General features: G+C 42.2%; 1 protein-coding gene across 4 annotated transcripts in view; it reads right to left on the minus strand.

The window, feature by feature from the left end:
- STX18 (syntaxin 18) overlaps positions 1 to 21,802 on the minus strand; it is a 122,265-nt gene extending 100,463 nt beyond the window's left edge. For 2 of the 4 annotated variants that reach the window (XM_075930746.1, XM_006128191.4), the window contains exon 1: positions 21,513 to 21,801. In XM_075930746.1, coding sequence (XP_075786861.1) covers positions 21,513 to 21,674 — 162 coding nt within the window. In that variant the 5' untranslated portion in view covers positions 21,675 to 21,801. Of the gene's footprint in view, positions 1 to 21,512 lie in introns of all 4 variants that reach the window. The other 2 variants (XM_075930747.1, XM_006128192.4) reach the window with 2 other exon arrangements.
- Between the last annotated feature and the right edge of the window lie 624 nt (positions 21,803 to 22,426).

Here is a 22,426-nt window from a genome sequence, read left to right on the forward strand (position 1 = left end):
GATAACATTGTTAAAAAGGAAAAGGCTTCTTCTATTCAGCCCATCACCCATCGAAAAAAACTTTTCATTAAAATTAAAAAAAGCTACGTTTTATTTTTCCGACAAGAAAATTATGCTTAGTATCATTCAAAATGGATGGTATGAACTCTCAGACCGCATCTGACATTACTGTAATTTTCTAGGACAGGGACAATAAATTTTCAAACAATGCTACAAAGACCACAATACAGTGCACTTCACATGTCACGCTGCATAAGAATGGCAAAAATGAAACAAAATGATATGTGAGGTCAGATTTTATTCAAACTGTTTGATTCTTAGATAACTGTTGCCTTGATCCTTCACATTTTTGATTCTGTAATCAAAATACAGATGCAGCATCTGAGTTTTCATAAGTGTTTCCTATCTGTAATATTACATAATGGGTTTCTAAGCAAGGTGAGAATTTAAAGTTAGGAAACTGAAAGAATATCTTTGAGTAAAACAAAATTTATATTTTAATGATGAACCAATAACACTTATTTTACTCCAGAAACTGAATATCATGAGCTTTGCAGAGAAACGAGAAATAGCATACACAAAAAGAGATACCTGATATATGTATGAAACCGAGATGGTATAAAGACCAAAGCAGTTCAAAGGATATAATTGTTTAAACATCCTCCCCCTGCTTCCCAACTCAAGTAAAATGATTAAATACTCTTTGGATTTGAGTATCTCCACTGATAATTGTGCAGGAAGAAACTACCACACCAAACCATTACAGAAAATAAAGTTTGCTTAATTCACAATGGTAATTTCTACAGCCAATTTTTAAACTAAATACAAGACTAAATTCAAGACAGATATGCTACATTAAATATGCTTTAAATGAATGCATCTTTGCCTAGTTCTATTATTAAAATGAAGACTAAGCATTCAAAGAATCATAACTTCTCTGATCTGAACAGAACCGTAGGCTTGTGATGAGAGGAAGGATGGTTCAATAGTTCTTTTACTTGCCTGGATCTGCAGAGACTTTGATTTAATCTTTTGCTCTGCCATAGAGTCCATTTGAGACCAGGGGCAAGTAATTTAATCTCTCCGTGCCTCAGTTATGCATCGGGAAAGTGGGAAGAATAGTACTTCTTATGTGGATTTTACAAAAATAACTACATTTAAGATTGAGGGGCATTCTGAATAATAATGAAGGGGGCATATAAATACCATAGCAATATACAGGGCTCTTCAAACTGCGGTGAGAGCTACTCGCCAGCCCCGCACCGCGCATACGGCAGACCGGCACTGTGCATGCGTGCAGCGCCGGTGAATGGGGCGCACGGAGTAACCGGCTGAAATCTACTCACCACGGGCAAGTAGAAACAGCAGTTTGTCAAGCCCTGGCAATATAGATGTAGTTTGACTTCCGGAATAACACAGGCCAAAGTATCTCACAAAATAACTCCTGCTTCAGGCTCATGCCTTCTGACTGTAACAGAGCACACTTTTTAGAAAGATAGCCAATCTTGACAATGAAGGTAAATTACTTTCATTGTTAAACATATGCACTTTATTTCTAGTTGTAATTTGTCTGACTTCAGTTTCCAGGTGCTGGATTTTGTTATGCTTTTGAGAAGTGCAAAAGCCCTCTACTATCAGAAATATTCCCATGTAGTTGCTTCTACTCCACAATAGAGTCACAGCCTTACCAATTCTTGGACAAACTAATAGGTTGACTTATTTAATATTTCACTACAAGGCATATCTTAGATGATTCTTGTAGATCTTTTCTGAACCTCTTCCAATTTTTCAACATCCTTTTAAAAGTCTGGACACAAGAACTAGACACAGAATTCCACTATCACATTAACGCCATACTTAGTGACAACATCATCTCCTTATTTCTACTCAATATTTCTCTGCTTATTTCATTAAAATTAAATCTTAATGTTTAAAAATGTAGTATTGCTGCTGTATCAAATTATGTGTGTAATACATATTGTGTAATTTCTTCAATGAGTACAGCTTAAATAGGCCAAGTTCTACTTTTACAAAGTTCCGAATGAAGTGCAAATACTGCTTTTATTGACATCTCCCAGTAAAATTTGGCCTAAAAAACCCAAAAACAAACAAAAAAAAACCAACAACTTTGAACACTTTCAATAAATCCACTAGATAATGAAATCTGTACTCCAATATAAATCTAAATGATTAAACTCTTCCCCACCAAATAATGTAACAGAAATTATACTACATATATTATCCAGGTGGCTCTATCTAGAATGTAATATAGAATAGAGGCTGAAGAAAAAAGAAATTAAAAATAATAAAAAATTTGTAACTGTCATTTAAAAGAAAAAAACCTTTGTAACCAAGCTCTGAAAGAATATCCCAAGAACATGCACATCTGTTTAATATTACAAGCCAACTGTCAACATCTTAAGTGAAGTTTTAATTTAATATTTTTTCTTTCTTGATGTTTTACCTTTAATCAATGCCTTGTGAGAGTATCAACTTTCTACGAGAAACTGTTAAATATAAAGAAATGTTATTGTAGCATGTTTATAAAATCATAGTTCGAGAACTTTTTATTTTTCTAAAGCCTGACCACAACTTAATTATCCGCAGGACATTCCAAACTCGCAATTGCAAGCTCCAATTCCCAAGCAATTTTAAACAATATCTACTGTACAGGACATGGGTATTCCAAATACCACAACATGGTTATATTTCCAAAAGTCAGCATTAGGGCATTTAGACCTGGATTTTATTTTCAATAAATATGTTTCCCCACTAATCTTTAAATGGTTATCATTGCCATCACATGTTTTTATTTCACATGGCAATTTGCTACCTCAGTACAATCAAAGTAAGCTAGGTTTATCTATCTTTGCATAATATATTACTCCAGTTCAAAGAGTTTTGTAAGATACCTATTCAACTCCCACCTGCATTGCTATCACCTCTTCCCCTAATCAAATGAAATCAAAGAATTTCCCGGAATTAATCTGGAGTTAAATTTCAAAGAATGTATCATTCACTTCAGTTAAAAAAAAAAACAACTTGTATAAGAAAGCTAGAGTTTCCTCAAATGACAGAAATACTAGAAAGCTTATAAATTCCAAGTTAAGACTTTACAGAAACTTCCAAACTATTGAAGGTATGCAAATAAACACAAAATCCAATTACTTAAAAAAAAAATCTTAGGTCTACATGCACAGTGCCAATCTGAAAACAACCAGAAATTCTGAGGCTGTTATGAGAGGGGATTGGAAATCTTCCAACAGAACGTTTTTCCATCAGAAAATGCCAATTCTTCCCATGGAAAAAATTCAATATTGAACATGTCAGTTTCTACAAATACAGAAACAGAAACTTAAGTTTCTTACTAACTCACCCACCCATCTCTGTTTCAGCAGCAGCCCATTTGGTGGGATGATATGGAGTTGGAGCTCTCCAGCAGCTCAGTTGATGAGCTACTGCAGAGGCATAGCTCACAGGCTGCCCCAGAGCCAGGAATTCCAAGGGAGGATATTCTGTTTTGGAAACACTAAAACATTCCAACAGTGTGAACATTTCAGTGTTTCCAAAAGTAAATATAGCAGAATTTCATGTCTGCAAAACAATGACAGAGGTCTGGTTTTTCATCCCGATTCAGGATGAAAAAATTCCCAAAACCTTGACTTTTTTTTTTTTTTTTTTTAAGGTAGTGAAATTCAGTTTGGAGGCAACTTTAAGACCTTCTTCTGAACATCAGTGAATCTGTCTGATAAACTGATATGCCTTTTCTCAAGAGCTTCTGGGGAGGTAAGGCTACACTGCACATTAAGACCAGGCTCTGACCCAGGCTTGAGCCTAAGCCTCCCTTCTGTCCACACACAACTCAGTATGACTTGGGTCAGCAAGCATTCATGATCTATGTCCTAGGACCCCCATTGGGAGGGCAGATCAGAATACAACTCCCACTGTGACTTGGGACCAAGTCATACAATGTGGACACAAGTCAAGCTGCTACAAGAATCACCCATAAGATCCAAGGAGAAAAACAATCAACCAAAAAAAGAAAATACATGACAGAGGAACATGGCAAGTTGTAACTCTGCACAAGTTAAGTTTTTTTTCATATTCATCTACATCTAGGCACTTATAAGGGTTCCGCAAGTAGGGATGCTCTCCCAAAAAATACCAAGCATGCGGGCTAAACATTTTTGTTGAGCAAAAACAAACACACAAAAAACCACGCATGTCTCCACTTGGCCCCCTGGCATTTGTCTCTCCTGTACCCTGCCTCTTAGTGCCTTCCCCTTTCTCCTGACCTACCCCGCTCCCTCAGCGCAAGCTCCTTCCCCTCCTCTACATGGCTTCTGCCTTCCAGGTTGCGGGGTTGCTGGAGCCTTTTTGTCCTGGCATCTGCTGGCACCCCACCTCATCGCGCCAGAGCTGCATCTTCCCCCTCCCCGGCAGCGCTCCGCTCCTCTGCCCAGCCAGCGGATCGGATGGGGCTGCACCGCCTGTAGTTGACATGGGCCACACAGTGAGCCCCTGCGGGCCACATGTTGTTCAGGCCTGGTGTAAACAGAACGCAGAAACTTACAAACAAATGCACATCATATATTCTATACCCTGACCCCCAAAAAAGGGAAAGATGGAAGCTTAGTCAGAATGAAAGGATGAGAAGGGCCAAACCCACACGTCAAAGGTTGGCACATAACAAATGTGTTATTTTTGGCAGAGAGGAAGATTTGCCACCACTGCCCTGAAAGCAGGAACTTACATTTTCAATAAAGTAGCCACAATTTATCATTCTAAGCAATTATTTTAAACTGTAATATTTTAGTTATTAGAGACATTTTTCACTTCCCCACCCCACAATTTTTCCCTTCAATTGCTGTAACTGCTAAAATTATAATTCCAATCCTTGATCTACTTATTCTCCACCCTGAAAAACATTTTACAGGTGTACTGGCATGGAGCTCCCAAGACTAACAACATTACACAATATTTTAGAGACATACAATATCTCTTCATCAATGCTGAAACCAAAAGAAATTTAATCCACTAGGTAGCAAAAATACAAAGAAACAGCTTGACATTGAGATATTACCCCAACAGCTAACCCTGGTGATAAAAAGCACATCCCAAAACAATTCCAAAAATACAACAGTATGCTATAAATGTTACCTAAACACATGACGACAGCAAAGATTTATTACTATTTGTTTACATAATATGGTGTCTTTACTTTTTCAGCTATGAATGACCACATAAATACTTCCTACTCACCTACCTTTGTACTGTTGTTGAGAGCTAAACAAAAAAACTCTCATTTTGTTGCTGACAGTTTAATTTATATTCACTACTCAAGTCTCTATCTATAGTGCCACAGTCGTATTACTGATAATTTGGTAAAAATTTCACAGCACAAAGTTGCTAACATCTACGATCTATCTGACATTGTTAGAGAAAGGAAAGCACTTTGGCTTGCCTCTATAGTCAGCAGATACTACGGCAAACAGCATTCTACAAATGCCCAAGCAAATAGGGTATCCTTCCCTGTCTAGTCATGATTTTTAGATCAATATAAAACTACAAAATATGAGACATATACCATAAGCATATATAAGAGTACAGGCCTACCTCTGCTCCCCTATATCATTTAAATCTTTCAGGTCTCTCCTGAAGGAGAAAGAGAGAGGAGATATTCTCAAAGTACATCTGCTGACAGGACTGCTGGGTCCAGGACTAGATGCAGGGACACAGCTCCAGGCCCCTGAAAGGGACAAGACATTGTGTGGAAGGGGCAAGGCTGAGCCCATGCTGTCCAGAGCTCTGGCAGCAATTTAAAGAATCCAGGACTCTGGGGTCCACTTCTGCTGCAGTTGAGGCAGAAGGTGAAAGCTCCAAGTCATTTTAAATCACTGGGACCCAGAGCAGCTACCTCTTTGCTCCCTCCCCTCATCAGCAGCCCTCTCTCAAAGCAAGCAACATCATAACTTTCTAAAGAATGAAGCTGGCTTTCTCTTTGCATTGATACATTTCATTTTTGTCTTTTTTGTGAGTTATTTAACTGCAGAATCCAAAGCTGCCAGCACTATTAACATAATAAAAGTGGTCCAAATGGTCAGGCCATCCTACTCCCAACATTTAGAAAAAAACCCTTAATATCTACCAGAATAATAATAATAATAAAAAAATAAGGCATAACTGGAACAACATCCATTAACCTAAACATTCTCTAGGTTTTTCTTTGCTTCCTTTTTTCTATTTTTCTCTCCTATTTCAAGACCCATTCCATCACTCTCCATGCCCTTTTCTCTCTCTCATTTGTCCTATTTGTTGTGTCCATCTCCCTGCTCTGTGTATTCAGTGGTCTCTCCCCCTCTTCTGTTCTCTCCAGCTCCTTGGGTCTCATTCAGGCTCAGTCTACACTACAGCTGTATTTCGGAAAAAGCAACTCAAAATGTTCTCCGTTTTTCGTGTACCTCTTTCTGATGTTTTTTTCAGAAGAAACTTTTCCGAAATTTGGCTCATTTACACTGGGCCAAATTTTGGAAAATCCCCCTCTTTTGGAAGAACCCTTCTTCCTCATGGAATGAGGAAAACAGGGCTTCCGAAGGAGCACATTTGTACTTCTTTAAAAAAAAAAAATTCCCTTGACCCGGCGGAGTTTTTCCGGGATATCCCACAGTGTAGATATACCCTCAGTATGCCACTTTCTCTCCAGTCCTCCCCTGCCACACTCACTCTCTCTCCCCCTCTCCCTCTACTTAAGTTCATTCCCTTTCTGCTCCCTCTGATGTTCCTCCCCCTCTCCTTTCTGAGGAAAGCAGGAGGCCAAATACTCTTTTCTTCTTCAATCCATCATGTGCCAGAAGCCTGTAATTGAGTCTCCACTGAACTCACATCTTACCACAGGTAAGGGATAAAGTCAGCAATTCAGAGGAGGAGCCAATTCAACTGCTAACCAGCAGCGGAGTAGATTTTACAGTGGCTCTAACTCTATCAACAGGAGCCTCAGTAGTTCCACCCACAGTTAAAACCCAGTGAGAAAAACAAATCCTCTCACCCCTCTCATCCAAAGAAGCTGACCCTGGAACTCTGAGATAGGAGATGGAGATGAATACAGAGGATATATGCTCTCAGTACACTGAATGGCAGACTTGAAATAGTTTGGATGCATCACTGCCACTGGATGGTTGATTACTCACAGTGGTAAAATAGCTTAGTAACTCGGGGGGGGGGGGGGGGGAAATCACAGTAACTTGCTGAATTTGAACTGGCATTTAAAAGATTCCAAAATAAGGATGCTCAGAACTACATCCTCCAAATACATGGACAGTGTTCTTGACACTATTTCTTAAAGGAATTTCACTGAAACCAGAAACAGACACATGGGGACTATTAGCTGTGTGAATGAGAGCTTTTCATTCTACTCTGAAATCATTTTAATATCTTTCCTCTATCATTTCCTCCTATTCCTTTTACCTTTTCTTCCTTTCAATATGATCTTCATATCTTCCCTCAATCGTTAGGACAAAATTCTTCTCTGAGAAGGATGGAGGGAATGCAATAGAGGAGATGGGCGTGGGAGGTAAAAATACAGAAAACAAACAAGCTGATAATAAATCATACATAACCTTCAACCTCAGTTATGAAGCAGATTCTGACATTCGTACTGGAAAGAGTATGTTTTTAGCACAACTTAAATGCATAATTTAGAATAAAAGTATGCAAGTACTGTACAAAACACAGCATTCATATTCAAGGACTATGTTATGAAATAATGAACTTTTTAATAGGAGAGGGAGAAATAAATCTGGTTTTTTCCCCCCTAACGACTTCAGCTATGAGCTCAATTTATTAGACCCTGAACTCATTACCACAGTTTAAAAAGTGGACTGAAAATAACTTGTAGTCAAAAATTGAGCACATTAATTAATTTCTACCGACGAGTATAATTGACCATATCAAAAATGCTATATGCTACATTTGCAGGCATATACTCTCTTTTGGGAATTACTAAGTAACCATTACAGTCAAGTCTATAAAATAAACATAGTAAATATGTTTAGGGAACACACACAATTGGGGGGGAATCAGTAAATATGTTTAGGGAACACATACAATTGGGGGGAAAGGGGAGAATCATACATGTCTCACTAAAAACAAAACACTTTTAATCTTACTATTTAGCAATTTATCATTTTTATATTTCAATATCTCAATTCATTATGCATGTATTATCACTCAAATGGGAGAGTTAAAGAGCACTCTAAACCCAAAATGTCATCATTTAACTTCTTTAATCATAGGTTTCCAAAGGCCTCTCTCACTCAAAGTCCAGCCTTATGTATGCAAATCATTACCCCCCCCAAAAAAAGCAATTAAAAAAAACACTTAGTAGTAATTTTCCCTGTCTTGCATTTTGACTGTATCTTAAATTTAAGACTGAAATAATTATCATTCCCCAACAGTCATCCCTCAGTCACCTTTGGAAATATAGTATTTTCCAGAGTGATTCTTATTTTACACAATGGAGTATGGGGATATGGGTCAAACCTTGTTTTCTTTCATGTTTCTTTGGCCAAGCCTTTAGCATTAGCCTTATCTCACAACACATTATAAGCCCTCCTAAAACTACAAACACTTATATCCATAAAAATGTATCTTAAAACTATATGTCACAGTTGGATGTTTCCCCACTATATTTACTTGATCTCCCCAGCTAACTAGCTACAATTCTTGTTCAATTTGATTGTTTGCTGTATTTACTTTAGCAATATGTATTGTAAAGTTAGGAGAAACTGCAAAGCCCGATGACCAAAGCTTGGCTGATTTATTTATTTTTTTTACTACTGGTTCAACAACGGTGGGTATAGGTATGATTTTTGACTAAACCAATTACACTTTTGAATTCTGAACAGTAATTGAACTAATTGGGCATACTTTTCCTACATAACTGCATTTTAACTGTTGTGTGACGAGACAGTATTTTGCATTACCCACATGGGTGGCATATTTTATGTTCATTCCAGGTTCTCAGCCATACCGAGCAGTTGAAAGAAGGCCTTTCTTGAGTTCTTGTCTCATTATGATCTATATCGCAGATAGGTTATATAGCCCTTAAGGCATGGCATTGCCCCATCCATTTGGCTTGCACTTCCGTGCAGCAGTCCAGAAGGGGTGTCTGCCAACATCCACATGTCTTACTAGCATCTGGGAGACACTGACACATCATTTAAAAATAGTGTCTTCAAAGTGAACAAACATGTACTATTATCTCAAACATCCTTTTCAATTATTGGAAGGGAAAGTGAAAAAACAAACTTGCAAGTCTTTAGTAAAGAGTTAACACTGATATCCTCTGAACTCTAGCTGTGATAATCTTTGAGATTACAGGCAGTCGGAACTTTCTCCAGATTCAGCCGCTGCTGAAACTGATCAGAGGCTGACTACAGGAAGCCCTAGGCAGAGTTGCTCTGCCCCCAGCTTCCTGGAATCAGCCTGATCAGTTTCAACAGCGGCTGAATCTGGAGCCTGGGACAGAACAGCTGGGGCGCTGCCCGGTAGGTTCCCACAGGACCAACCCGACAGCACCCCAGCTGCTCTACCCGAGGCGTCCCACAACGAAAGCCTGGTCTGCTGGGGTGGGGGGCGCACTAGCTGCGCCCCCTCCCCCCCCAGCAGACCAGGGAGACCTGAGCAAAACCACACAGGCGGAGGGACCCTGCCGCCCGTGTGGCTTTGCTCCTGTCTCCCTGGAGAAGCTTTGCTCGTTTGCCCGGGACCCCCGCCGCCTGGGCGGCTTTGCTCCTGTCCCCTTGGTCTGCTGGGGGGGGAGGGTCACATACACAGCCAGACCCCACCCACCTTCCCCTCCCGCCATGACACTCAGCTGACTTCTGCGCCACTCAGCCAGGCCGTCAGGGGGGAGCAAGCGGCACAAGCAGCCGTGTGGGCCCCACACTACCCATGCAGCACGGGCCACCCAGAGGGAACAGCCAGCATTTCAGCAACAGTGCTGCCCAGAGGGAACAGCCAGCATTTCAGCGTTACAGACTCTCATACATTGGGCTACTATTATGAACCTATTGCATTGTACATTAGTGCCTTAGCTATAGTATGATTTCCAGCTTTATCATTATTGTGATTAAGTAACAGATTAATCCCTTTTGGGGGGTTTCCCTTAATACTTAGCCAATAATAAGAACTGCCCAACAGTGTGAAGGATATTGATAATCAAAGGCAATATAAGCAAAATTCTTAACAGCTCCAAATGTAGCCACTCTATGTTCTTTACACTAAGTATATTTGTTCTAGAGTAGCTAATATTTGAGATGCATGAACACTAGGGCTCCAAGTAACAAGTGAATTCCTATACTGACCCAGAGCATGTGCCAGCGCTTCTGCTGTAGCAGCTAGTTCCAACATAAATGGTTATGAATAGTCAGGCTGAACCAACATAGAAACTGAAGCTAATGTCTTCTTCAATTTAGTGCCTGCTTCAGTTAACTGTAGGTTTACACTATCTTGTCTTATGATTTTAATTGCAGTAAATTAATAATTTAACAAATATTTTAGAAATCATTTTGCAAAATATTAATACAATGTTTACAGAAAAAGCGTATTATTGTTAACTGATTAATGTGGACCTTTTACATTTTTTATCCCCCTCACTTGGAAAGTTATGCCACAGGAATAACAACTGATTCACCTAAAGGATGAACTGTTTACAACTTTTCCTCTCAGCAGGATTACATTATTCATCACAGTGGGATTCTCTATATTTTGTGCTCTTCCAGATTGACAACTGTGCTATAGGGACTGCTAAGGTCACATTATATATTTTTGTGTTCAACAGGACAAACATGTTTACAATATATAACAAAATATGAATAGCTTTACAATTTATAAACTAATAAAGGTCTTTTAATCTCTAACTGAAAATGTGTGATATAAAAATATTTTTATTTTGTGATAATTTATGTTCACATTTTTGTTACAAATAAACATAAAACTCAAAAGAAAAATTTCAAGCTAGTTTCCATTGTTCAGAGCCAGTCCATTGTGGTCCATCCCTCCTGCTGCCATTCTGGGATAGAACCACATCATCATCCTAGTGAAGAGGGCTGTAGCTGTGGTGATTGTCGAGGTGAAAGCACGGGCTTCGGAGAAGTCTGAAAGGACCATGGAGAAACTACCGACTGGACTCAAAAGTATTCTGGCAAACCATTCATTGTCTTAGTAGGGGTTTGTGGGATGTTGCCCTGGCTGTTCTTAGCAAGGGTGGTGAAGCACTGACCTCGACTGAGGAGAGATAGAAGGAGCACTTTGAGGAACTCCTCAACCTGGTGGACATGCCCCCCTTTCAGGAGACAGTGCCAGAAACCCACAGTGAAATCAGATCTCTTTCTGTTTTTGAAGTTGCTACAATAATAATGTGCCTTTGCAGCAGCGGTGTATGAGATTTGTCCAGATATCTGGAAATCGGTGAACAATGTCTAAGTATTGTGGTTAACATGTTGCATGGAAGGCAGGGGCAATATCTTTGGACCTGAAAACTGGTACCCATCTTTAAGAAAGGAGACCAGCGAGTGTATTCCACCTTTGGGGGGAGGGAGGAGCAGGGAAGAGGGAAGAAAAAAAAAAAATCACACTGCTCAGCCTCTTCAGCTAAGACTATGGCAGGGTATTGAAGAGGAGGGTACACCCATTATTTAAACCTTGGCTTCAGGAAGAACAATGCAGATTCAGTACCAGCCATGGAAAAACAGACCAGCTCTTTGCTCTCATGCAGATGTTAGAGAGGTCATGAGCGTTTGCTAATCTGGTCTATCTTTGTTTTGTAGATCTGGAGAAAATATATGACCATATTCTTGGAGATGTCTTGTGGGAAGTGGTGCAAGACTATGAGGTGCCAATGCCACGTTTGTCCTGCTATCTTGTCCTGCTATTCATGAAGTGAGTTGCATCTGTATTCTTGGCATTAAGTCCAGTTCATTCAAGATGAGCATTAGACTCCGCCAAGGTTGCATCTTGTCTGTGCTCCTGCTCGTGATTTTCATGGACAGGATTTCAAGATGCAGCCAAACTCTGGAGCACATCTGGTATGGGGACTCAGTATCACTGTTGTTTGTATATAATATTATCCTCCTTGCTTGTTCAGATTCTCATCTTAGATGCACACTCAAATGTTTCACTGCCAAATCTGAAGTTACCTGGATGCGATTCAGCACTTTCAAATCAGAGGTCATGGTTCTCTCCCAAAAGAAAATGGACTTTTTCCTCCAGGCAATGACAGAGCAGCTGTCCTTAGTGGAAGAGTTTGAGTGCCTATGGGTCTTGTTCACAAGTGATAGTAAGCACAAGTGAGAACCTGACCAGTGGATTGATGCAACAGCGGCGATGCAGGCACTGTTCTGACCCATGTGTAAGCGGGGGAATGGTCCCGCTATTGTGGGGGACTTTCTTGTCTTCTATACTACCCCAGTGAAATGAACCAGCAAAAGGATCTGAGTCCCCACTCCCACTTCTTTTACCCAAAGACCTCCCTGTCTGAGGGCTCCCCTTCCACTCTCCCGAGTAGCAGAGTCCTCAAAAATCACAAAAACTCTGAGCCCAGGTTTTCTAGGGCTCAATCCCCGACCTTGTAGTCACTTAGGGCAAGTGTTAGGGTGTCCCCACTCTGGGGTGTTCTCTTCACACTGGATGCTTTCTTGACCCACTGATCATTACACAGTTCAAAGCAAATACAATTTATTAAACAGCAACTGATTAAAAAGAAAAGAATAAGGAAAAAATGAGAAAGGTTAAAAGAGAACACACAGTCCCACTCTGTAGCACGGGGACATCACAAACAGCAGTTTGCAGAGTGTAAGGACAGTCCACAGTCTGTTCCTTATAAGTCCCAGGGCTCTCTCTCAGTTCCTGGCTGTGCTGCGGGGAGCTGCAGGTTGGACTTGCTTGATCTGGCAGTGACCACACAACTTCAGGCTCTAGGTGGTAGGACCCCTTTTCCAGTTGGAGTTACAATCCCTCTCCAAGTCTGGCCTGCAGGGCCTCTTGGCTGGTGGCATCTTCCTGCCCAGAGCCTCTTTTCCCCCCCCCTTTGCTGGTCCCAGCTCCAGACTATGCTGCTTTGTCAGCCTCCAGCTTCTTGTGTTGTTTCTCTGACCCCTTTGAGTCTGGTCACTGCAGATCTACTTCTTAGCACAGGGTCTGTGCTCTGTGGGCTGTATGGCCTCTGGCTCTGTCACTGCAGGTCTGCTCTTCAGCACAGCTTGGACCTCTTGCTGCTCTTCTTAGCTCTCTCCCCTTTTGACTCAGAGACCCAGAAAATCCCAGCTCACACAGAGGACGGGACCTGGCCTTCTAATTCCCTCATTGGCCTGCCCAACCAGTCAATCAGGCTGACCTGGAGTGTTGGCCTCTTCCCATTTTCCCTGGGGACTGTCAGTCTCAGGGCCCTGATTTCTCATGGACTCTTCCCCTTTTGGTACTGGGAGCTGGCCAACCAAAAACTCCCACTGAGTTTTAGTAAGGGGCTAACAGTCCCCTTACACATGGTGGAGAAACAAGAGCTGAGTTCTCAAAGTTACTGGTTTGCAGTGCAATCTACATCCCCCTCCTCAACTATAGTAATGAAGCTTAGGTAATGACTGAAAGGATATCATATCATAGGTATAAGTGATGGAAATCAGTTTTTCCTTCAAGGTGGCTGAACTTACTCTCAGAGACAAGGCAATGGACTCAACTCTACAGGAGGGCCTTAAAGTAGAACTACTACTCCTCTGGCTTGAGAGGAGATGTTTTCGGGACATGATAAAGCCCAGGGAGGCTTCCTTTGGAACACTATTATGCATGCCCCACTGAGAGGAGGCCTCAAGGCCAACTCAGGACATGCTGGACAAATTCTCTCTTTCAGCTGGTCTGAAAACACTCGGGAATCCAGAAGGAGCTGAAAACTGTTGCAGAAGCAAGAAAAATTATAAAGAGATGGTTACATGATACAGAACATACAACATATAAAATAAGGTAAGCAGCAAAAACTAGAGTTCTGCAAAGCAAATACAATGAAAAATGTAACATACCAAGATGAGTCAGAAATATAGAAAACACTATTAGGTTTAGTCACGGGGGGGGGGGGGGGACAGGGGGAGAGGGGGGAGACACAGTTTGCCAGAGATCAACTGTTGATTCTATAAAAAACAAAAACAAAAAATTGATTTAGTTACCGCACTTTAGATCAGGGCTACAATGACACAGCACATGCCAAGGGCTGCAATTTAAGTGTGGTTGCATATACATGCAAATAGCTTCTTTCACACTGATGGGCATGATTACAAAGATTAAGGCAAGGCTATGAAACATACAGGCCCCATGTAAGTCAGTTCTGCTGATATTAATAAAATGCAATATTTACCCGATTTCCACCCATACGACAGAACTTTCAATGAGCAATCACAGTCAAGGAATTTAACTACTAAAACGCATATCAACAGAAGACCATTATATTGACTACTTTTTGTTTTGGCTCCCACCCGCAGAGCAAACGTTGAGCCCCACGTAAACCCAAACTACATTGCGGGCCGCAAACAAATGGGCTGCGGGCCGCATGTGGCCTACAGGTCTCGTGTTGAGTAGCCCTGCTTTAGATGGAGCTCATCCAGGAATCTGTTTATTTTGAATGACTAATAACAGAAGAAACACTACTAAATAAATGACTAATTTTTAAAATATATTTAATAATTTACCTAAAGGTATTTATAAGTTTTAGGTTTGCCTTTTCCTACCCCTATTTTTTCATGTGTGCATAACATGGAAAAGTTTTTTAACTTGTAAAATAAGTAACTCTTATCTTTTTTTCTATGTTTAAAATAATGAAGACATTTAACTTTGACTGTTAAGGCCAATGGATTCTAGTGGAATTCTATTAAAAAACACATTCATTTTGCATTCCCCTTTAAATGGGGATTGACATTCTTGAAGTTTTTCCTTTGTATATTGCAGACTGTGAGCTGATGGACACATTTAAGTTATTCACATTCCCAAGCTGCAATTTTACTTGAACATTTTCTCTGTTTCTCGCAAAACTTAACATAAATGTTTTCATGGATCTGGATGGTGAGAAGAGTCCAACAACGTATTTATCCTTCCATGATTTAAACTCAAAACTTTTTAACAAACAATTTGAGAGGTCTATAAACCAAGAAAATTACCAGTGGCCAGCATTTTAACAGAAGAGTTCTCTGGGATGAGAAGAGGGAGAACACAAATCAAGCTCATCATTCTCTTCTTCTCAAAAAGGCAACTGGGGAGAGTGCAACAACAGGGCCAGTGTCCTTACATTTTTAAATTCTCTATTTGGCATATTACGATACATTTTGTCTTCCTATGACACGCAGTCTATGTTTCTCACTCTCATAATACAGTAAGTGATTTTTATGAAGAACAAATACTGAGGCTGCCACTTGCCCACAACTTTTTAAATTCTACTTTTAACGGTTTGCAGGATTAACTCCTTTTAACTTGTGTTTACGGGACAAGTTCATTACATATAATTCTTCAATACAAACTCACTTTTTAAGGGAGTTTTTGTATTTCCAGTTCACATTACTCTTAAAAGTCTTTTCTACCACATCATCAGCTGCTGCCCTTCAGACTTTTCTATCATAGCCCCCTCTATGGGAGATAATAAACTGTTTAACATAGTCATAAAGAAGGAATGAGAACGTGTTTTCTTACCTTTGTTATTTTCTTCAATACCATAACTAGGAGCTCTCTTCAACTTCCTATGCCTTTTTAATACTCCAAAAGTCTTAGGTCACAATCCCAAAAAACCCAGAATTGGCAATAAGACATCTTAGACTTTTCCACATCCAGGGAAGCCAATGTTAGAAGTGTAAAGTAGAACACAAGAGTCACAAGCCCAACCAATTTAGGCGACCTCTGGCCTGTATTTCTCAGTCCTGTTCCTTCAATTTCTGATCCAATATTTTTCCAATTTAAGCCTTGTTCACCTTTCTCCAATCAACATTAAGCATTTGTTTTAGGCAACCTGTACAATATGCATGCCCATGCTTCAATTTACACAGCTTTTGCTGTTTGTCATTTTTTTGTTCCTGAGTGTTCCTTGTAAAGAAGTTTCTTGTAATTAGAGGTTTATATGCTTGTTACTAGGGATGTTCAAATCTAGGGGGATTACATGCAGGAGGGGGGAAGGAATAGATGGATTCACAAAGGGCAAGTCATGCCAGACCAATCTGATTAGCTTCTATGATGAGGTACCTGGCTCTGTGGATATGGGGAAGTCAGTGGATGTGATATCCTTGACTTTAGCAAAGCTTTTGATACGATCTCCCACAATACTCTGGTCAGCAAATTAAGGGAGTATGGATTAGATAAATGGACTGTAAAATGGATTAAAAGGTGGCTAGAATGTCAGGCCCATGTAACCATGACAGTTAACCAATGAGCTCATGTGTAACCGTTTAATTGTGTACACTAACAAATCCCTACTTGAAAAATTTAAAGAACAACTAATAGTCTTGCAGCATCTTGGAAACTAACAAAACATGTACTTTGTTTTGTTAGTTTCTAAGGTGCTGCAAGACTATTCATTGTTTAAGTTTTTCCAGTTACAGACTAACTTGATTACCCCCCTGAAGCTTTTGAAAATCTCTACTTGTTACCTAAACTATTCCAAACAATATTATTTTGTCTTGTTAGCAGTAATAACATTTTAATCAAAAGAGCAATTCTATACAAAAAAGGAGAACTACCAAAACCACACTCGTACGAGTGAGGCCTTGACCAAAATGTTACCTTGTCTAAACTCATTAACTATCCATAAAATTATTAAAAATCTAACAATGCTCTCAATTTTACCATTTAGCCATTCTTCATCTTTATATTTCAATATCATATTATTTCAGTAAGAGTGCATGTGTGTGTGTGTGAGAGAGAGAGAGAGAGAGAGAGCGAGCGAGCGCCTACCTACTGCGGTGAGAGGGGGCAATTAAAGAGCATTCTGACAACAAAATACCAATAAGTTTTTATTTTCTTTAAACACAAAAATTCAAATGCCTTTTTCTCTCAAAGTCTACTTTTATGTTTACAAATAATTATAAAACACGTGCACAGTTAGTAATTTTCCAAGTTGTATTTTGAGTAATGATGTTAAGGAGCAGTTATTTAGTTAATTGTGTAGTTGATACAATTTGTATCGACTATTCGTGTAGTCGATAAGGGGAGCCACTCTGCAAAGCCACAGTGAGCGTAACTCCTGGAGTTGGTGCAAGCTGGGACTGCACAGTCCTGTCACGTGCCGGCTCCGGGAACCACCCACACTGTGGCTCTGCATTTTAAGAGTAGTAAGAGCTGGGATGTTAATGACTAGTCGCCTCTCTTTTTTTTTTTTTTTAAATCAAAGCTTATCAGATAGTCGACTTAGTCCCTCAACTAGTTACTCCCCCGGCCTGCTAGATGCTTCTATCAGAGGCAACTGGGAGGAAGGAGCAGGAGCTAGCACTGGGGGGAGCCGGCTTAAAAGATGATTCCTCCCAGCATCGTCTCCATGGGGGGCCGAGGAGGCAGAAGGGTCACAGGGACTGGGTACGAGCCGGGAATCAGCTTATTCCTGGCTCGCACCCACTCCCAGATGCTGTGCTCCAGCCTCTTAAATGTATTAAAAGCCTGCTGGCTCTTAATACATTTAAAAGGCTGGAGCACAGAGGAGGAACTCAGCGCGAGGCAGGAATCAGCTCTCTCGGCTCGCGTTGGGTCCCCCCACTGCGCTCTAGCCTTTTAAATGTATTAAAAGCTGGCAGGCTCTTAATACATTTAAAAGGAAGAGGCACAGCATCTGGGAGTGGGTGCTGCGGAGTCAGTGCTAGGGAGAACCGGGTTTTAAGCTGGCTCCCCCCAGCACCAGCTCCTATGCCCCTCTGCCCTTGGAAACTAACATCCTACTCTGATTTACAGATGTAATAGTATAGTCAGTTAACCGATTAACAGATAAGTTTGTAGGTTAATGCTATATATTACACGCATTTCCCTCTTCCTCCTCTCCCTGACAGAGAATTTCTCAGTCCTGGCTTGCGACCTACCTCTGCTGCAGCTCTGCATTTCAAATGTATTAAAAGCTGGGCAAGCAGGCAACTCAGCTCAGTTCTGGCTTGTGCCGGGTTCAGGAGCTCAGACCCCCTCCCCCAGACAGGGAGTGCTTCCACCCCGCACTGCTGCCTTTTTCTCAGAAGCAGCTGCACAGGGCGACAGGCAGTTGGTTTGCAAGGGGAGCTGGTTTTCAAACTGGCGCCTCTTGTGGACCAGCTCCCACCTGGCACCCCACGCTACTGCCTCTGAAACAGTGGCTGCTGGCCCCGCCCCAGGGACTATAGAATAGTCGACTAACCAATCAAATTTCATGAGATTACTCGACCATTCAATTAACCGACATTTAACATCCCTACTCTGGTTTGGCTGGAAAATAAAACTGCTGGTTGCCATTCTGGCAAAAACACTTTGAAACACTTAAAGTACCTGAAAAGAACCTATCCAATCTCTCCTGGGAAATCGCCAGAGACAACTGATCAGGCATCATGTTGAAACTGCAACTCAGGGTCAGGCATGCTTAGCAGAACACTTATCTTTGGTTCAACTCATTTCTGAAGAAATTGCTATGTGGCTGAGATCAGTTAAATTCATCCCTTCTTCTACTCAAATTGAAAACTCAGCTCTATTGCTCTCTGAATGTCACCTTAGTGCATGAAAACTCCGTCACTGAGAGGCATCTCAGTATTGTTGTGCATGGTTTTAGGCATCCACTACCAGTCAACCCCATTGTACTTGTTTGGCAGACAGGATATCTGACACAAAATACAGGACTATGTAGCACTTTAAAGACTAACAAGATGGTTTATTAGATGATGAGCTTTTGTGGGACAGACCCACTTCCTCAGATCAAATAGTGGGTCTGGCCCACGAAAGCTCATCATCTAATAAACCATCTTGTTAGTCTTTAAAGTGCTACATAGACCTGTATTTTGTTTCAGCTACACCAGACTAACACGGCTACATTTCTATCAGGATATCTGACAGTTCCACTTGCCTAGAATGCACTCATGCTATTGCCCAGAAGCCTGGAATATGAAGTTTTCTTGTGCTTATGACTACAGGTTTAAGTGATTCAAGATGAGAGATTTCCTGAGACAAGCTTCCAGTTCTGATAAAGTCAAATTGCCACTGTAACTTTATTAATTATTTTAAATTAACATAATAGTCTTTAAATCAGATTTTAATTTAAATAATGTTACCACCTATGCTAGATTGCAAAGTCTCAGTGCATAAATAACTGAATAAAAAGGATCATTACTACTTCTAATTAGAATATTTATTTCAGAGGCTCTCTCATGTTAAATATTGGTTAACTGAATATAGGGCATCCGCACTGTACATCCAAGATACATTTAAAAAAAAGTAGACGTATAGCAAAGGGATGTAAAGCGAGGAATTTTCTTCCTGTGACTAACATCCGTTTCCGTCATTAAAAAAAAAGACCAATTAGTGCAGAACAGAGAATGGGAGGACTTAAAACGGAACAGTTCCCACAAGCATCAATGACGCCAGCTCAGAAGCAACATATACTGGGGCAACTTATAGCAAGGATGCCCTGTAGTCGAGTAACCTCATGAATTCTTATCAGTTAGTCAACTATTCTACAGTCCCTGGGGGCAGGCCTGGCAGCCACTGTATCAGAGGTAGCAGCAAAGGGTGCCAGGCAGACACTGGTCCGCAAGGGAAGTCAGTTTAAAAACAAGCTTCACTCGCAGACCAGCTGCCTGTTGCTCCGTGCTGCTGCCTCTGATAAAGAAGCAGCAGCGCAGGGTGGCAGCAGCCCCTGTCTAGTGGGGGTCTAAGCTCCCAAACCTGGCATGAGCCAGAACTGAACTGGGTTGCCTGCCTGGCTGGCTTCTAATACACATTAAATGCAGAGCCGCAGTAGGGGTATGTCCTGGACCCATCACAAGCCAGGACTCAGAAATTTACTGGCAGGAAGAGAGAAAGAGGGAAATGCATGTCTTCTATAGCATTAACCTATAACCTTTTGCTTATCAGTTAATTAATCAACTACACTATTACATCCCTAGCTCCCACCTCTAAATTCATTCTTCTGCAAATAACCAATATTGTCAAAAGTAAAATATCCCCATGACATTATGCCAAAAAGTGCAATTCTGCTGACACCCTCCAGAAAAAGTGTCAATATTTCTTAATATATTCTCTAATACACATATTTTTGTTTCCAATAGCTGCAGGCTATATATTTTTGTTTATATCTATCAGGTTACTTTAGCTCTAGTGTATAGAGGTACAACTCCACTGGCTTCATAATTTGAATCATGATTTAATTTAGCCTACTGTTTTAAAAACTGCAACTCCAGCAATAAAAATATCTCTGGTAGTTGATTTTAAAAAGTGGCAATTCATTAAAGCTGTTCAATGGGTTGGAATGATAGCCTAAAATCTGGAGAGAGATTAATGAACAGAAGACAGGTAAAGCTCTCAAGAGTTCATTGTAAATACAATTTATGACATGGTTAGGACACTGTATTAGTACAGCATGTAATATTTATCTGCACACAGAACATACACATACATCTTCAACAGTTATATGGCCCCAATTCTAAAAACCTAATTGTGCACATAGTATATTTAACTGTAGTCACAAGAATAGATCTAGTAACTACTATGTCACTATTCTTCTGAGTAAATTTACGTTCAAGCATAAATGTTTGCAGGAGCAGGGGCTACAAAAAAGGAGGAATTCTGGTACTCGCATGCAACAGAATTAACCCTAATAATGAATACAGCATAGAGGCTATATAATATCACCAGAGACTGCTACGTGTCATTATAAGCAATATACATGCCTTACCTCTGCCAAGTCACTTGGGGGAGGGCTTAGTTTTAAAGGGATATGTCAACCTGAAAGCTGATCAGTTTTTTTTTTAAGCGTCAGGACAAGAGTAGTTTTAGGTTCTCCTGCGTCCCCCACCAATTGCTGAGTTTGAAAACCATACTGCTGGCTATTATTTTGTTTTTGTGTTCTTTCTCTCCTGTTCCTGGGTAAAAGTCCCCCACGAACAACCGAGAGTAAACGAACGACTACCGGGCAGTTGTTTGTGGGAGGTTTTTTTTTTTTTGCCCAGCACGTTGGTTTTAATGGGAACTTTTAAAAGCCCCCCCCCCCCCCCCCCCGCAGCCCGACCAGCCACGCAGAGCCACCGCCTGGTCACTGCGGATGCACGGGGGCTGTAAAGGGGAAAGACCGACACGCAGGGGAGGGGGCTGCCAAGTGCACGAAGGAAAAGACTACGGGGCGGAGGGGGGGGGGGATAAGAGACTCTCCTCCCCCCTCCCCCCATCGCTTTGCATGGCACCGAGCTGCGGGGCACCTGTAGCTGAGATGGGGCTCGCTGTGCAGACGGGCAGTTGCTCTATTACCTCCACGCCACCCCCTCCCCCGCACTCACCACCTCGCGGGCCCGGCAGGAGAAGTCGCTCTTGGGCCGCTGGCTGCCCCGTTTGAGCAGCTCATCCCGGCCGCTCTCGCCGACCGGGACCCCCAGCGCCTTGTTCCGGGTCTTCACCGTCTTCACGCTGGCTTTGAACAGCAGCGTGATGTCCGCGGCCATAGCGACCCCGCTGCCGCCTCGCACGCCGGCCCCGCGTGGGTCACCCGCACAGTCCTCCCCGCACAACTCCGGCCGCCGTGCAGGGTTCCGCCGCCTTATCCGCCCCGGCGCCGCCCCGAGCCGCCAGGGAGCGCAGAGCCGCTGGGGTGGCACAAAGTGCAACTGGCACGTTCCCAGGCCCCCGCCCCGCGGAAACCCCGCTGCAGTGCCCCAGTGTGGGCGTGAGGGGAGCCCCCAGTGCCCAGTGTGGGTGTGGGGGGAACCCCCAGGGAGCGCCTGCAGTGCCCAGTGTGGGTGTGGGGGGAACCCCCAGGGAGCGCCTGCAGTGCCCAGTGTGGGTGTGGGGGGAACCCCCAGTGCCCAGTGTGGGTGTGGAGGGAACCCCCAGGGAGAGCCCCCAGTGCCCAGTGTGGGTGTGGGGGGAACCCCCAGGGAGAGCCCCAGTGCCCAGTGTGGGTGTGGAGGGAACCCCCAAGGAGAGCCCCCAGTGCCCAGTGTGGGTGTGGAGGGAACCCCCAGGGAGAGCCCCCAGTGCCCAGTGTGGGTGTGGGGGGAACCCCCAGGGAGAGCCCCAGTGCCCAGTGTGGGTGTGGAGGGAACCCCCAAGGAGAGCCCCCAGTGCCCAGTGTGGGTGTGGAGGGAACCCCCAAGGAGAGCCCCCAGTGCCCAGTGTGGGGAGAACCCCCAGGGAGAGCCCCAGTGCCCAGTGTGGGGGGAACCCCCAGGGAGAGCCCCCAGTGCCCAGTGTGGGT

This window comes from Pelodiscus sinensis, chromosome 5 (assembly GCF_049634645.1).
Source record: "Pelodiscus sinensis isolate JC-2024 chromosome 5, ASM4963464v1, whole genome shotgun sequence".
Lineage (NCBI taxonomy): Eukaryota > Metazoa > Chordata > Testudines > Trionychidae > Pelodiscus > Pelodiscus sinensis.